Below are 18,443 nucleotides of genomic sequence, written 5' to 3' on the forward strand. Positions count from 1 at the left end.
TAGATAGTAAATAATGCAATGAATACAAACAATAAAATGGAGTGGATGTATGAACAAACTAACGAGGGTTATAGCTCTGTTAGGAAACCACTGGGAGATTTTCGTGCAGATTCTAAATTGAATCCAGTGATCCGTCTGGTATTCCTGCATACTTGTTACCCCTCTGGGGAGGAACCGTCTGGTGTTCAGTCACAGCTGACGCTCTCTCAGGCTATGACTAACAAACAATGTTTCTGGAGGAATTGTGAAACAGAAAATTGTTTACAGCTAAAACATGGAAACAAAATCATTTTGAGAAGCGGTTTGAAAGGTAACAGAACAAAAACCTGAATGACTTGTACGAAACGAACAAAAACATCATGAAAAAAAATGAAAGTAGATATCACTACAGTTTATCGCAAATAGGCTTAATAAGCAGAGATGTTACTAAGAGAAGAAAACAAGAAGTTGGGCTAAAATTATAAATGAAAATAGACGTGGAAATTGCGAATAAACAATCTGTTTGAGTAGGCAAAAAATTGTGAATAAACAATTTTGCTTTGGTTGAGAAAAACCGTAAAATAAAAAAAGAAGTTTTGAAGAAACGTACAAAACACAAGAGTGTCTGAGGGAATGATACTGAAAACACAAATGCTGAGAATTGGCAAACATATAGCATTACACTAGTGTCTGGTAGATGGAAGCATGTTAGTCAACACAGATTAGAAAAATTATATTGTTTACGGAATAGTTTAACATCAATCATAAAATAACTTTGTTGCCGTGTGGATAAACCAAATTAACGGATCATATCACAAGGGAAAGGTTTATAGACAACATTAACTTGTATCATGGGAAAGATATCATAGGTCATGGGAAAGATATCATGCGTCATGGGAAACATATCATGGGTCATGGAAACATATCATAGGTCAAGGAAAGTATCATAGGTCAATGGAAGCATCATGGGTCATGGGAAGCATATTATGGGTCATGGGAAGCATCATGGGTCATGGGAAGCATATTATGGGTCATGGGAAAATAATGATGAATACGACTAGTAAAGTGGAATGAGAGCAGAAAATGTTTCTGTTTACGGGAGAAAATTGAGTAAACGATTCAAAGTTTATGAATAAACGTTTTATAGCGCGTTGTTAACGTCTATGATATCGGATTAAACGTTTTATAGCGTGTGATAAACGTTTATAGTGGATGTACACGTTCATTGTGTCGGGTAAACGTTTATAACAAGGAAAAAATAGAATATGAAAGTAATGAAGGTGAAATCGCACTTCAGTAGTTTATACAATTTTATCTAACACGTTTTTCTCTACAAGTGGCACATGTTTCATGGAGACAGTCCACCTCATCAGGTGCCAGTACTTAACAAAGTTATTTAGATCCCAACATCATACTTGAGTACCGCCGTCGAGCACCAGTGGGGATGCTGGACGACGGGACTCAAGTGTGATGTTGGGATTTAGATATTTTTGTAAAGTACTGACAACTGATGATGAGGTGGATTGTCTCCACGAAACATGTCGTGCCACACATATAGAAAAATTACATGTAGAATTGTATGAACTCCTACTGAAGAGCGATTTCACCTTCATATATATATATATATATATATATATATATATATATATATATATATATATATATATATATATATATATATATATATATATATATATATATATATATCACCCCAACTCTCATTTGCCCTCTTTTTCACCTCTTGCACCTTTCTCTTGACCTCCTGTCTCTTTCTTTTATACATCTCCCACTCAATTGCATTTTTTCCCTGCAAAAATCGTCCAAATGCCTCTCTCTTCTCTTTCACTAATAATCTTACTTCTTCATCCCACCACTCACTACCCTTTCTACTCAACCCACCTCCCACGCTTCTCATGCCACAAGTATCTTTTGCGCACTCCATCACTGATTCCCTAAATACATCCCATGCCTCCCCCACTCCCCTTACTTCCATTGTTCTCACCTTTTTCCATTCTGTACTCAGTCTCTCCTGGTACTTCCTCACACAAGTCTCCTTCCCAAGCTCACTTACTCTCACCACCCTCTTCACCCCAACATTCACTCTTCTTTTCTGAAAACCCATACAAATCTTCACCTTAGCCTCCACAAGATAATGATCAGACATCCCTCCAATTGCACCTCTCAGCACATTAACATCCAAAAGTCTCTCTTTCGCGCGCCTGTCAATTAACACGTAATCCAATAACGCTCTCTGGCCATCTCTCCTACTTACATACGTATACTTATATATATCATTAAATTTTAGGGAGAATAAAAAGATGTTCTGGAAGGAGGTAAATAAAGTGCGTAAGACAAGGGAGCAAATGGGAACTTCATTGCAGGGCGCTAATGGGGAGGTGATAACAAGTAGTGGTGATGTGAGAAGGAGATGGAGTGAGTATTTTGAAGGTTTGTTGAATGTGTTTGATGATAGAGTGGCAGATATAGGGTGTTTTGGTCGAGGTGGTGTGAAAAGTGAGAGGGTTAGGGAAAATGATTTGGTAAACAGAGAAGAGGTAGTAAAAGCTTTGCGGAAGATGAAAGCCGGCAAGGCAGCAGGTTTGGATGATATTGCAGTGGAATTTATTAAAAAAGGGGGTGACTGTATTGTTGACTGGTTGGTAAGGTTATTTAATGTATGTATGACTCATGGTGAGGTGCCTAAGGATTGGCGGAATGCGTGCATAGTGCCATTGTACAAAGGCAAAGGGGATAAGAGTGAGTGCTCAAATTACAGAGGTATAAGTTTGTTGAGTGTTCCTGGTAAATTATATGGGAGGGTATTGATTGAGAGGGTGAAGACATGTACAGAGCATCAGATTGGGGAAGAGCAGTGTGGTTTCAGAATTGGTAGAGGATGTGTGGATCAGGTGTTTGCTTTGAAGAATGTATGTGAGAAATACTTAGAAAAGCAAATGGATTTGTATGTAGCATTTATGGATCTGGAGAAGGCATATGATAGAGTTGATAGAGATGCTCTGTGGAAGGTATTAAGAATATATTATGTGGGAGGCAAGTTGTTAGAAGCAGTGAAAAGTTTTTATCGAGGATGTAAGGCATGTGTACGTGTAGGAAGAGAGGAAAGTGATTGGTTCTCAGTGAATGTAGGTTTGCGGCAGGGATGTGTGATGTCTCCATGGTTGTTTAATTTGTTTATGGATGGGGTTGTTAGGGAGGTGAATGCGGGCAAGTATGAAGTCTGTTGTGAATGAGAGAGCTTGGGAAGTGAGTCAGTTGTTGTTCGCTGATGATACAGCGCTGGTGGCTGATTCATGTGAGAAACTGCAGAAGCTGGTGGCTGAGTTTGGTAAAGTGTGTGAAAGAAGAAAGTTAAGAGTAAATGTGAATAAGAGCAAGGTTATTAGGTACAGTAGGGTTGAGGGTCAAGTCAATTGGGAGGTAAGTTTGAATGGAGAAAAACTGGAGGAAGTAAAGTGTTTTAGATATCTGGGAGTGGATCTGGCAGCGGATGGTACCATGGAAGCGGAAGTGAATCATAGGGTGGGGGAGGGGGCGAAAATCCTGGGAGCCTTGAAGAATGTGTGGAAGTCGAGAACATTATCTCGGAAAGCAAAAATGGGTATGTTTGAAGGAATAGTGGTTCCAACAATGTTGTATGGTTGCGAGGCGTGGGCTATGGATAGAGTTGTGCGCAGGAGGGTGGATGTGCTGGAAATGAGATGTTTGAGGACAATGTGTGGTGTGAGGTGGTTTGATCGAGTAAGCAATGTAAGCGTAAGAGATGTGTGGAAATAAAAAGAGCGTGGTTGAGAGAGCAGAAGAGGGTGTTTTGAAATGGTTTGGGCACATGGAGAGAATGAGTGAGGAAAGATTGACCAAGAGGATATATGTGTCGGAGGTGGAGGGAACGAGGAGAAGTGGGAGACCAAATTGGAGGTGGAAAGATGGAGTGAAAAAGATTTTGAGTGATTGGGGCCTGAACATGCAGGAGGGTGAAAGGCGGGCAAGGAATAGAGTGAATTGGATCGATGTGGTATACCGGGGCTGACCTGCTGTCAGTGGATTGAATCAGGGCATGTGAATGGGGTAAACCGTGGAAAGTAGTGTGGGGCCTGGATGTGGAAAGGGAGCTGTGGTTTCGGGCATTATTGCATGACAGCTAGAGACTGAGTGTGAACGAATGGGGCCTTTGTTGTCTTTTCCTAGCGCTACCTCGCACACATGAGGGGGGAGGGGGATGGTATTCCATGTGTGGCGAGGTGGCGATGGAAATGAATAAAGGCAGACAGTGTGAATTGTGTGCATAGGTATATATGTATGTGTCTGTGTGTGTATATATATGTGTACATTGAGATGTATAGGTATGTATTTTTGCGTGTGTGGACGTGTATGTATATACATATATTATCCCTGGGGATATGGGATTAAGAATACTTCCCACGTATTCCCTGCGTGTCGTAGAAGGCGACTAAAAGGGGAGGGAGCGGGAGGCTGGAAATCCTCCCCTCTCGTTTTTTTTTAATTTTCCAAAAGAAGGAACAGAGGGGGGCCAGGTGAGGGTATTTCCACAAAGGCCCAGTCCTCTGTTCTTAACGCTGCCTCGCTAACGCGGGAAATGGCGAATAGCTTAAAAGAAAAAGAATATATATATATATATATATATATATATATATATATATATATATATATATATATATATATATATATATATATATTTTTTTTTTTTTTTTTTTTTTTTTTTTTTGCCGCTGTCTCCCGCGTTTGCGAGGTAGCGCAAGGAAACAGACGAAAGAAATGGCCCAACCCACCCCCATACACATGTATATACATACGTCCACACACGCAAATATACATACCTACACAGCTTTCCATGGTTTACCCCAGACGCTTCACATGCCTTGATTCAATCCACTGACAGCACGTCAACCCCAGTATACCACATCGCTCCAATTCACTCTATTCCTTGCCCTCCTTTCACCATCCTGCATGTTCAGGCCCCGATCACACAAAATCTTTTTCACTCCATCTTTCCACCTCCAATTTGGTCTCCCTCTTCTCCTCGTTCCCTCCACCTCCGACACATATATCCTCTTGGTCAATCTTTCCTCACTCATTCTCTCCATGTGCCCAAACCATTTCAAAACACCCTCTTCTGCTCTCTCAACCACGCTCTTTTTATTTCCACACATCTCTCTTACCCTTACGTTACTTACTCGATCAAACCACCTCACACCACACATTGTCCTCAAACATCTCATTTCCATCACATCCATCCTCCTGCGCACGTATAAAGATATATGTATATATATATATATATATATATATATATATATATATATATATATATATATATATATATATATATATATATATATATAGATTTGTATGTAGCATTTATGGATCTGGAGAATGCATATGATAGAGTTAATAGAGAGGCTCTTTGGAAGTTATTAAGAATATATGGTGCGGGAGGCAAGTTGTTAGAAACAGCGAAAAGTTTTTATCGAGGAGGTAAGGCATGTGTGCGAGTGGGAAGAGAGGAAAGTGATTGGTTCTCAGTGAATGTCGGCTTGCGGCAGGGGTGCGTGATGTCTCCATGGTTGTTTAATTTGTTTATGGATGGGGTTGTTAGGGAGGTGAATGCAAGAATTTTGGAAAAAGGGGCAAGTGTGCAGTCTGTTGTGGATGAGAGAGCTTGGAAAGTGAGTCAGTTGTTGTTCGCTGTTGATACAGAACTGGTGGCTGATTCGGGTGTGAAACTGCAGAAGCTGGTGACTGAGTTTGGTAAAGTATGTGAAAGAAGAAAGCTGAGAGTAAATGTGAATAAGAGCAAGGTTATTAGGTACAGTAGGGTTGAGGGACAAGTCAACTGAGAGGTAAGTTTGAATGGAGGAAAACTGGAGGAAGTGAAGTGTTTTAGATATCTCGAAGTGGATTTGGCAGCGGATGGAACCATGGAAGCGGAAGTGAATCATAGGCCTGGGGAGGGGAGAAAGGTCTGGGAGCGTTGAAAAATGTGTGCAAGTCGAAAATGTTATCTTGGAAAGCAAAAATGGGTATGTTTGAAGGAATAGTGGTTCCAACAATGTTATATTGTTGCGAGGCGTGGGCTATAGATAGAGTTGTGCGGAGGATGGCGGATGTTCTGCAAATGAGATGTTTAAGGACAATATGTGGTGTGAGGTGGTTTGATCGAGTAAGTAATGAAAGGGTGAAAGAGATGTGTGGTAATTAAGAGTGTGGTTAGGAGAGCAGAAGAGGGTGTTTTGAAGTGGTGTGGTCACATGGAGAGAATGACTGAGGAAAGATTGACAAAGAGGATATATGTGTTAGAGGTGGAGGGATCGAGGGGAAGTGGGAGACCAAATTGGAGGTGGAAAGAGAGAGTGAAAAAGATTTTGTGTGATCTGGGCCTGAACATGCAGGAGGGTGAAAGGCGTGCAAGGAATAGAGTGAATTGGAACGATGTGTATACCGGGGTCGACGTGCTGTCAGTGGATTGAACCAGGGCATGTGAAGTGTCTGGGGTAAACCATGGAAAGTTTTGTTGGGCCTGGATGTGGAAAGGGAGCTGTGGTTTCGGTGCATTATACATGACGGCTAGAGACTGAGTGTAAACGAATGTGGCCTTTGTTGTCTTTTCTTAGCGCTACCTCGTGCACATGCGGGGGGGAGGTGGTTCTCATTTCATGTGTGGCGGGGTGGCGATGGGAATGAATAAGGGCAGACAGTATGAATTATGTGCATGTGTACATATGTATATGTCTGTGTTTGTATATATATGTATACGTTGAGATGTATGGGTATGTATATGTGCGTGTGTGGACGTGTATGTATATACATGTGTATGTGGGGGGTTGGGCCATTCTTTCGTCTGTTTCCTTGCGCTACCTCGCTAACGCGGGAGACAGCGACAAAGTATAATAATTAGATAAATGATATATGTATATATATATATATATATATATATATATATATATATATATATATATATATATATATATATATATATATATATATATTCCTATGAGTCCACGGGGAAAATTAAACACGATAAGTTCCCAAGTGCACTTTCGTGTAATAATCACATCATCAGGGGAGACACAAGAGAGAAATATAACAGTTAGTTGATATACATCGAAGAGACGAAGCGTCCTAGCTTATATATATATATATATATATATATATATATATATATATATATATATATATATATATGTATATGTATATGTATATATATATATATATATATATATATATATATATATATATATATATATATATATGTATATGTATATGTATATATATATATATATATATATATATATATATATATATATATATATATATATATATATATATATATATGGAGAGAATGAGTGGGGAAAGATTGACCAAGAGGATATATGTGTCGGAGGTGGGGGGAACGAGGAGAAGTGGGAGACCAAATGGAGGTGGAAAGATGGAGTGAATATATGTATATATATATATATATATATCCCTGGGGATAGGGGAGAAAGAATACTTCCCACGTATTCCCTGCGTGTCGTAGAAGGCGACTAAAAGGGGAGGGAGCGGGTGGCTTGAAATCCTCCCCTCTCTTGTTTTTTTTTTTTTTTTAATTTTCCAAAAGAAGGAACAGAGAAGGGGGCCAGGTCAGGATATTCCCCCTAAGGCCCAGTCCTCTGTTCTTTACGCTACCTCGCTAACGCGGTAAATGGCAAATAGTATGAAAAAAATATATATATACCGGGGTCGACGTGCTGTCAATGGATTGAACAAGGGCATGTGAAGCGTCTGGGGTAAACCATGGAAAGTTCTATGGGGCCTGGGTGTGGAAAGGGAGCTGTGGTTTCGGTGCATTATTACATGACCGCTAGAGACTGAGTGTGAACGAATGGGGCCTTTGTTGTCTTTTCCTTGCGCTACCTCGCACACATGATAGGGGAGGGGGATGTTATTCCATGTGTGGCGAGGTGCCGATGGAAATAAATAAAGGCAGACAGTATGAATTATGTACATGTGTATATATGTGTATGTCTCTGTGTGTACATATATGTGTACATTGAGATGTATAGGTATGTATATTTGCGTGTGTGGACGTGTATGTAATTTCATGTGTATGTGGGTGGGTTGGGCCACTTCTTTCGTCTGTTTCCTTGCGCTACCTCGCTAACGCGGGAGACAGCGACAAAGCAAAATAATAATAAATAATATGTATATATATATATATATATATATATATATATATATATATATATATATATATATATATATATATATATATATATTTAGAGAGAGAGAGAGAGAGAGAGAGAGAGAGAGAGAGAGAGAGAGAGAGAGAGAGAGAGAGAGAGAGAGAGAGAGAGAGGTAGATATGTGTGTGTATGTATTTGTATGTGTGTGTGTGTGTGTGTGTGTGACCTTCATTAACCCCTTAACGACCATTCTTCAGCCTCTGGACCGTGACCCGCCCTACGGACGGTCCCAATGGCGGCTGCAGGTGTCGGCAACAGACGGCGAGCTGGTGACCTACACGACCGTCCACGTCAACCTGAAGGACATCAACGACAACGCCCCCTACTTCCCTCAGCCCGTCGTCAACGCCACCATCTCCGAAAACACTCGTCAGGGTGGGCGGCACACAGTTTTGTTGTGTATTACAGTTTGTGTGTTACGGGCGAGTTGTGATGTCATGTATTGTAATAACGGTATATGAACATCATGTTTTAACCTTAAATATATATATATTTTTTTTTCTTTTTTTTTTGCCGCTGTCTCCCGCGTTTGCGAGGTAGCGTAAGGAAACAGACGAAAGAAATGGCCCAACCCCACCCCCATACACATGTATATACATACGTCCACACACGCAAATATACATACCTACACAGCTTTCCATGGTTTACCCAAGACGCTTCACATGCCTTGATTGAATCCACTGACAGCACGTCAACCCCGGTATACCACATCGCTCCAATTCACTCTATTCCTTGCCCTCCTTTCACCCTCCTGCATGCTCAGGCCCCGATCACACAAAATCTTTTTCACTCCATCTTTCCACCTCCAATTTGGTCTCCCTCTTCTCCTCGTTCCCTCCACCTCCGACACATATATCCTCTTGGTCAATCTTTCCTCACTCATTCTCTCCATGTGCCCAAACCATTTCAAAACACCCTCTTCTGCTCTCTCAACCACGCTCTTTTTATTTCCACACATCTCTCTTACCCTTACATTACTTACTCGATCAAACCACCTCACACCACACATTGTCCTCAAACATCTCATTTCCAGCACATCCATCCTCCTGCGCACAACTCTATCCATAGCTCACGCCTCGCAACCATACAACATTGTTGGAACCACTATTCCTTCAAACAGAGCGTGGTTGAGAGAGCAGAAGAGGGTGTTTTGAAATGGTTTGGGCACATGGAGAGAATGAGTGAGGAAAGATTGACCAAGAGGATATATGTGTCGGAGGTGGAGGGAACGAGAAGTGGGAGACCAAATTGGAGGTGGAAAGATGGAGTGAAAAAGATTTTGTGTAATCGGGGTCTGAACGTGCAGGAGGGTGAAAGGAGGGCAAGGAATAGAGTGAATTGGATCGATTTGGTATACCGGGGTTGACGTGCTGTCAGTGGATTGAATCAGGGCATGTGAAGCGTCTGGGGTAAACCTTGGAAAGCTGTGTAGGTATGTATATTTGCGTGTGTGGACGTATGTATATACATGTGTATGGGGGTGGGTTGGGCCATTTCTTTCGTCTGTTTCCTTGCGCTACCTGGCAAACGCGGGAGACAGCGACAAAGCAAAAAAAAAAAAAAATGTATATATATATATATATATATATATATATATATATATACGCGCACATTTACACCCCAGCTTACATCATATACCTATGTGTGTATGTGTGTGTGTGTGTGTGTGTACAGTAAGCGGAGTAATTTTCAAAAATACTTCCGCGGGTGAGAGTGACCTTGCCATTGTCTCGGGATTGTTCTTGTGCTATTGTTGTGCTGCCCACGCCATCACCATCTACAGCAGCAACCCTGGGGATCACTTAAGTTGTCCCATCTCCCGGAATTTTTACTTACATTTTTCTCCGATGTTACGTTACTTCCTCTAAACTTACATCGCCTTGTCCGGGGTTATGACGTCACGACAGCTAAAGTTACTTACTCAGCTCTAAAGAAGGTAGGGTTGTTCCTCACTGTTTATATCGATCTTTTTCCAAGACTTTTTGACTTTTTATTGATTATCATTCTGTGTGGACAAGGGCATTGCCTGGGCCTTAGAGGCAAACACTTGCGTATAACAGGGGCGCCATACGTCTGAAGGAAGTGCTGTGTTAGTCTCGAATCATGATGAGAAGTTGTCTCACTGACTAACTTTTGCCTAATGAACGACTTTATGACCAGGTCATAACGCGCACACTACTGACAACTCCCGCATACTACTTGTTAGGTTCTCTCATAACTTGTCTAGATGGTCAATAACCTGGCTAGAATATCACTGACCTGTATAGATCACGTGTGACCCACGTTGGTCACCCATACTTGTCTGGATCATACTTAACCTGTTCATGTCACTGTAACATGTCTAACTCATTGGTCTCAACCTTCCCGTTCAGAGATGGAGTAGAATTACAGCAAATTCAGAGAAAATCACCAAAACTTATTCCTTCACTTGGAAATATTACGCTATACACGACGTATGTGACGGTACACAATACACATGTACATGACAGCACACCGTGCACATGTATGTGACGGTACACCGCACACATTTACCTGATAGTGCTATGTACACATGTACGTGAAAGTGCACGGTATTGTATTTGCTGTTTGATGTAGAGCTGTTTGTTGTGTGGCTCGAGACCTCACTTACCCTGCAGGAATGTTGGTGGCGCAGGTCTCAGCCAGAGACAACGACGACCCGCTGGAGGGGCACAACGCCCGTCTCGTCTACTCCCTGGAGAAGAACGTGATTGATGAGGCTTCGGGAAGACCCATTTTTGCAGTGGATAGCGGACAGGGAGTAATCACCACAGCGCTCTGCTGTCTCGACCGAGAGAAGACTCAGCGATACGCCATCCAGGTCGTGGCCACAGACGGGGGAGGACTCAAAGGTAGGTGGTGGTAGGTCCTCTGTCTTGCATCTCCTTAACAGTCGGTGATGATCAAAGACGAGTCTGAAAATCAAGCGTTTGCGTAGATTCTGGATTGCATTGATTAAGAAAAGAAAATCTGAGTAACTTGGATAGGAAATACCATACCATAGAAGAGATACCTCATTAATGTACTCTTTATAGTTCCATGGCAAGTGAAACCTTTCAACAGTGTAAACATCGCCTCATTCTACTGTCATGGTCATCTGTCCTTCTGCCAGGCACGGGTACGGTGCTCGTGGAGGTTTCTGATGTGAACGACGTACCTCCGAGGTTCTCCAAGCCGGAGTGGACGCTGGACGTGTCAGAGAGCCTCACCCCAGACCACGTCCTCGCCACCCTGTCTGTACTCGATCAAGACGCCTCCAATAACTTCACCTACCGGGTAGGTCTACCTCTTACGGAGAAGTTGGAGTCTTTCCACACGTGCCTGTTAAACATTTTCTTATCGTCTTATGAGAAAAGCACTCTCTTCCCATGTGGCTGTTTAGTGACTGTTCCATCTCCGTCAGCTGATGCTGGGGGTTCCTCCCTCCCTTGGTGTCCACAGGTGGTCCCTGGTAGCGGGCGTGGGTGGCACATGTTCCGCGTGGTTGGGCGACGAAGCGGAAGTCCAGGCGGGGATCTTCGGGTGGTGGAAGCCTTGGATTACGAAAACCCTGATCATCGCAAGGGCTTCCGCTTCAGAGTCCAGGTCACAGACTTGGTAGGTTAGGTTACGCTTTTAGTGGCTTGGTGGTGAATCATCAGGCTAGTGTGTGTGTGTGTGTGTGTGTGTGTGTGCCATGTAAGGGCCGTATGTCAATATTTACTATTATCTTTCATTATTCATCGACTGTTTATCGTAAGCATCGCACTGTAATTCCAACTCGTGGTTTAAACTCTAAGATACCTTTTCAAGTCAGGATTATTGTTAATCTCTCATTTAGTTGTCAATATATTCTACATTTCTACGAACTTTTTTTATTCATTTCCAAGACAACTGATTTTATAGTACATTATGTGTTATATATGCTTGCCACAGTATTTCCTTGATCACATGTACACTGCACCTCCTGCAGGGTGATCACATGTACACTGTACCTCCTGCAGGATGATCACATGTACACTGTACCTCCTGCAGGATGATCACATGTACACTGTACCTCCTGCAGGATGATCACATGTACACTGTACCTCCTGCAGGATGATCACATGTACACTGCACCTCCTGCAGGGTGATCACATGTACACTGCACCTCCTGCAGGGTGATCACATGTACACTGTACCTCCTGCAGGATGATCACATGTACACTGTACCTCCTGCAGGATGATCACATGTACACTGTACCTCCTGCAGGATGATCACATGTACACTGTACCTCCTGCAGGATGATCACATGTACACTGTATCTCCTGCAGGATGATCACATGTACACTGTACCTCCGGCAGGATGATCACATGTACAGTGTACCGACTGCAGGATGATCACATGTGCACTGTACCTCCTGCAGGATGATCACATGTACACTGTATCTCCTGCAGGATGATCACATGTACACTGTACCTCCTGCAGGATGATCACATGTACAGTGTACCTCCTGCAGGATGATCACATGTACACTGTACCTTCTGCAGGATGATCACATGTACACTGTATCTCCTGCAGGATGATCACATGTACACTGTTCCTCCTGCAGGATGATCACATGTACACTGTGCCTCCTGCAGGATGATCACATGTACACTGTACCTCCTGCAGGGTGATCACATGTACACTGTTCCTCTTGCAGGATGATCACATGTATACTGTACCTCCTGCAGGATGATCACATGTACACTGTACCTCCTGCAGGATGATCACATGTACACTGTACCTCCTGCAGGGTGATCACATGTACACTGTACCTCCTGCAGGATGATCACATGTACACTGTACCTCCTGCAGGATGATCACATGTACACTGTACCTCCTGCAGGATGATCACATGTACACTGTACCTCCTGCAGGGTGATCACATGTACACTGTACCTCCTGCAGGATGATCACATGTACACTGTACCTCCTGCAGGATGATCACATGTACACTGTTCCTCCTGCAGGATGATCACATGTACAGTGTACCTCCTGCAGGGTGATTACATGTACACTGTTCCTCCTGCAAGATGATCACATGTACGCTGTACCTCCTGCAGGATGATCACATGTACACTGTACCTCCTGCAGGATGATCACTTGTACACTGTGCCTTTTGCAGGATGATCACATGTACACTGTGCCTCCTGCAGGGTGATCACATGTACACTGTACCTCCTGCAGGATGATCACATGTACAGTGTACCTCCTGCAGGATGATCACATGTACAGTGTACCTCCTGCAGGATGATCACATGTACACTGTACCTTCTGCAGGATGATCACATGTACACTGTACCTCCTGCAGGATGATCACATGTACACTGTACCTCCTGCAGGGTGATCACATGTACACTGTACCTCCTGCAGGGTGATCACATGTACACTGTTCCTCCTGCAGGATGATCACATGTACACTGTACCTCCTGCAGGGTGATCACATGTACACTGTACCTCCTGCAGGATGATCACATGTACACTGTACCTCCTGCAGGATGATCACATGTACACTGTACCTCCTGCAGGATGATCACTTGTACACTGTGCCTTTTGCAGGATGATCACATGTACACTGTGCCGCCTGCAGGGTGATCACATGTACACTGTACCTCCTGCAGGATGATCACATGTACACTGTTCCTCCTGCAGGATGATCACATGTGCACTGTACCTCCTGCAGGATGATCTCATGTACACTGTACCTCCTGCAGGGTGATCACATGTACACTGTGCCTCCTGCAGGATGATCACATGCACACTGTACCTCCTGCAGGGTGATCACATGTACACTGTGCCTCCTGCAGGATGATCACATGTGCACTGTACCTCCTGCAGGATGATCACATGTACACTGTGCCTCCTGCAGGATGATCACATGTACAGTGTACCTCCTGCAGGGTGATCACATGTACACTGTACCTCTTGCAGGATGATCACATGTACACTGTACCTTCTGCAGGGTGATCACATGTACACTGCTCCTCCTGCAGGATGATCACATGTACACTGTACCTTCTGCAGGGTGAGCCTGGGTGGCAGGAGAAGTACCACGTGGACGGTACCTGGGTCAACCTTCACCTGGTCGACGCCAACGACAACTCACCTGTCTTCAGTGATGACCAGGCTCACCTAACTCTGACTGAGGACACTCCCCATGGCACCCACCTGGCCACGTTCACAGCTCATGATATTGACGGGGTGAGAGAGAGAGAGAGAGAGAGAGAGAGAGAGAGAGAGAGAGAGAGAGAGAGAGAGAGAGAGAGTAGCTCAGGATATGGTATGGTGCTTATATAGTTTCTTTCAGAGCTGCAGTTTCGATACAACACTTTCGGCTAAATGCATTTCTGTCATCATAAACCATGAACACAATTCTTCGTTGATAAGCACATTATGTTAAGTCCAAAGTTGTTATCCATTACTGTTTAGTTAATAGTCGTTATCCATTACTGTTTAGTTAATACAGCTATCAATATATTCGTAAACGCTTTGAAAACACTGTTCTCCCACAATATTTCAAAACCAACACTACAGGTTCAACATTAGTGATTTTACTGTCTCATCACAATACTTTCAACAATACATGTAATATGTAGTACACTCATACCAACACTGTCATCGTAACTTGTTAACAACACAACACAGTAAACACATTACCGTGCCAACATAACTGATCAATCAAAGACGCTGTCAGTAGCAGCATGGTGACGTTCCACCCTCACCACTACACTGCCAACACTACGCTGACACCACAAGTCACTAACAACCCATCACTATCACCAATCCGTCATTACCAATCCATCACTAACCCCGTCACCAACCATCTATCACCAACCAACGATCCGTCACTAATCATCTACCACCAAACACCCGTCACCAACCACCCATCACGAACCACCTATCACAAACACCCATCACCAACCACCCAACACTAACCACCTGTCATTACAGGGAGGAGAAAGTCGGGTGAACTACACTATATCGCCGGCCAGCGACCCTGGGGGGCAGTTCAGCGTGGAGAGGGCGGGCGGGGGGGTGAGTTTGGCGGCGGGGTTGGACAGGGAGGCTGCCCGCACCCATACGGTGCTCGTGCTAGCCGTGGACGACGGCCTACCGCCCAGGACAGCGACTGCCACCCTCACTGTGAGTACTGAGCGAGAAACAGACAGATCTTATGGCAAGGTGAGGTTGGGGGATACGTGTAAATTATGAAGGACATGTGTCAGAGGAGTTGATTTATTGAGAGGGATGTAACAATGAGATATAAGGGTAGAATTGCTGAAGGGTGAGGAGTGGACAACTGAAAAGTGAAGGAGGGACGAATAAGGTATGGGAGACAGGTGAAGTGCGAGGGACATGTAAGAAGTGAGGGACGGATGAAATATATGGGATAGATGAGGCGTGAGTGACAGGTGAGGTATGAGGAACACATAAGGTATAAGGCATAGATGGGGTATCAAGGACTAGTGAGGTACGAAAGAGAGGTGAAGTATGAGGGACGATAGAGTATGAGGAAGGGATAGTTGAGTTATAAGGGAAGAAGACTCAGGATCTCCTCCCTCGTCGGGTGTTCCTCCTTCAGGTAAACGTAACTGACGTGAATGACAATCCACCGTTCCTGTCGGAGCCGCGGCAGGTGCAGGTAGTGGAGAACTCATCACCTCAGGTGGTGGCTGAGGTCAAACTGGGTGACCCCGACGACTGGCGACAGGGTCATGGCCCACCGTTCACCATAAAGCTTGACCCCAGGGCTCCACCCCACATCAAGGCTGCCATTCAGGTCAAATTCGACAAAAGTAAGTAATTACGTTCCAATGTATCTCACGTATATGTATATTCTTAAGAGTCCACGGGGAAAATGAAACACGATAAGTTCCCAAGTGCACTTTCGTGTAATAATCACATCATCAGGGGAGACACAAGAAAGAAATATAACTATCAGTTGATATATAATGAAGAGACGTAGCTTGGACGTCATTTGGTAAACGTGCGATTGTCCAAGACTGACATGTTTATGATACGCTCGTTGTCTGTCTTGGACAATTGCATGTTTACCAAATGGCGTTAGCGAGGTAGATTAAGGAAACAGACGAAAGAATGGCCCAACCCACCAACATACACAATGTATATACATACACGTCCACACATATACATACCTATATATACATACACAGACATATATATACACATGTACATAATTCATACTTGCTGCCTTTATTCATTCCCGGCGCCACCCCGCCACACATGAAATGACAACCCCCTCCCCCCGCACGCGCGCGAGGTAGCGCTAGGAAAAAAACAACAAAGGCCACATTCGTTCACACTCAGTCTCTAGCTGTCATGTATAATGCACCGAAACCACAGCTCCCTTTCCACATCCATGGTTTACCCCATACGCTTCACATGCCCTGGTTCAATCCATTGACAGCACGTCGACCCCGGTATACCACATCGTTCCAATTCACTCTGTTCCTAGCACGCCTTTCACCCTCCTACATGTTCAGGCCCCGATCGCTCAAAATCTTTTTCACTCCATCCTTCCACCTCCAATTTGGTCTCCCACTTCTCCTCTGATACATATATCCTCTTGGTCAATCTTTCCTCACTCATTCTCTCCATGTGACCAAACCATTTCAAAACACCCTCGTCTGCTCTCTCAACCACACTCTTTTTATTAACACGCATCTCTCTTACCCTATTATTACTTACTCGATCAAACCCCCTCACGCCACATATTGTCCTCAAACATCTCATTTCCAGCACATCCACCCTCCTCCGAACAACTCTATCTATAGCCCACGCCCCGAAACCATATAACATATTACTATATAAGTATATAACTATAAAACCATATAACTATTCCTTCAAACATACCCATTTTTGCTTTCCGAGACAATGTTCTCGACTTCCACACATTCTACAACGCTCCCAGAACTTTCGCCCTCTCCCCCACCCTATGATTCACTTCCGCTTCCATAGTTCCATCCGCTGCCAAATCCACTCCCAGATATCTAAAACACTTCACTTCCTCCAGTTTTTCTCCATTCAAACTTACCTCCCAATTGACTTGTCCCTCAACCCTACTGTACCTAATAACCTTGCTCTTATTCACATTTACTCTCAGCTTTCTTCTTTCACACACTTTACCAAACTCAGTCACCAGCTTCTGCAGTTTCTCACACGAGTCAGCCACCAGCGCTGTATCATCAGCGAACAACAACTGACTCACTTCCCAAGCTCTCCCATCCACACACACACACACACACACACACACACACACACACACACACACACACACACACACACACACACACACACACACACACACACACACACACACACACACACACACACACACACATATATATATATATATATATATATATATATATATATATATATATAGGTGCCCTTTACTCCATTCTGTAGGTTTTAACATATGGCCACTCATTCCACATAAGGTGTTATCAGTCATTACAAATTACAAGTATACACGGCTTAGATTATCTACTCAGTCTTTGGATTCTAGATTTTGTTTATAGTCTTTCATGGAATACACACTCTGTGAGACTTATTCATTTACCAGTATGAATGTTATCGAGATGAAGAATTCCCCAGGATTTCTGACGAGTGTATGATTTGCCAGTGAGTGATTCTCTGGCTGGTTTAGTGTGAGAGAACGTTGGGTGGTTGAGAGTAAGATGTTTCACCTTTGAATAGAATCTTAGTGTTTATCTATCTTTCACTCATTCACTCCTATGATTGTCGTAAGGTATCAGGACCCCTGCCGCTGTCACCATTACTACACCATACTGGGTCTAGTGGGAGATTTGTCCTTTACTCTCCTTCTTACAATGTAGCTTTGGTGTCTGAAAAAATTCATGAAAACTTCATAGCAATCATTTATAGGTTCTTTGCTTTGCAACTTTACACCTTTCATGAACTAATCATCTCAGCAACAGTTTCATTATGATATTTCAAAACGTTTCCAAGTCATTTTCTACAATGTTTATGATAGATTTTTCTTTGATCATCATTAAGTATCCCTGTTACTCTGTCGCACATTTTGATGTTCATTTTCACGTATGCTTGTTTTTGTTTGTCTGCTCCTTTCACCACACTAGCTGTTGGGCCACCATCACCACACTAGCTGTTGGGCCACCATCACCACACTAGCTGTTGG

At 43.4% G+C, this 18,443-nt stretch overlaps 1 protein-coding gene across 2 annotated transcripts in view; it reads left to right on the top strand.

Moving 5' to 3' along the window:
- LOC139757749 (putative neural-cadherin 2) overlaps positions 1–18,443 on the top strand; it is a 104,037-nt gene that overhangs the window by 69,855 nt on the left and 15,739 nt on the right. For both annotated transcript variants that reach the window (XM_071678503.1, XM_071678504.1), the window contains 7 exons: positions 8,435–8,612; positions 10,874–11,107; positions 11,368–11,531; positions 11,697–11,852; positions 14,285–14,461; positions 15,212–15,403; positions 15,843–16,056. In XM_071678503.1, the coding sequence (XP_071534604.1) occupies positions 8,435–8,612; positions 10,874–11,107; positions 11,368–11,531; positions 11,697–11,852; positions 14,285–14,461; positions 15,212–15,403; positions 15,843–16,056 (1,315 nt within the window). The remainder of the gene's footprint in view (positions 1–8,434; positions 8,613–10,873; positions 11,108–11,367; positions 11,532–11,696; positions 11,853–14,284; positions 14,462–15,211; positions 15,404–15,842; positions 16,057–18,443) is intronic.

This window comes from Panulirus ornatus, chromosome 28 (genome assembly GCF_036320965.1).
Source record: "Panulirus ornatus isolate Po-2019 chromosome 28, ASM3632096v1, whole genome shotgun sequence".
Classification (NCBI taxonomy): Eukaryota; Metazoa; Arthropoda; class Malacostraca; order Decapoda; family Palinuridae; genus Panulirus; species Panulirus ornatus.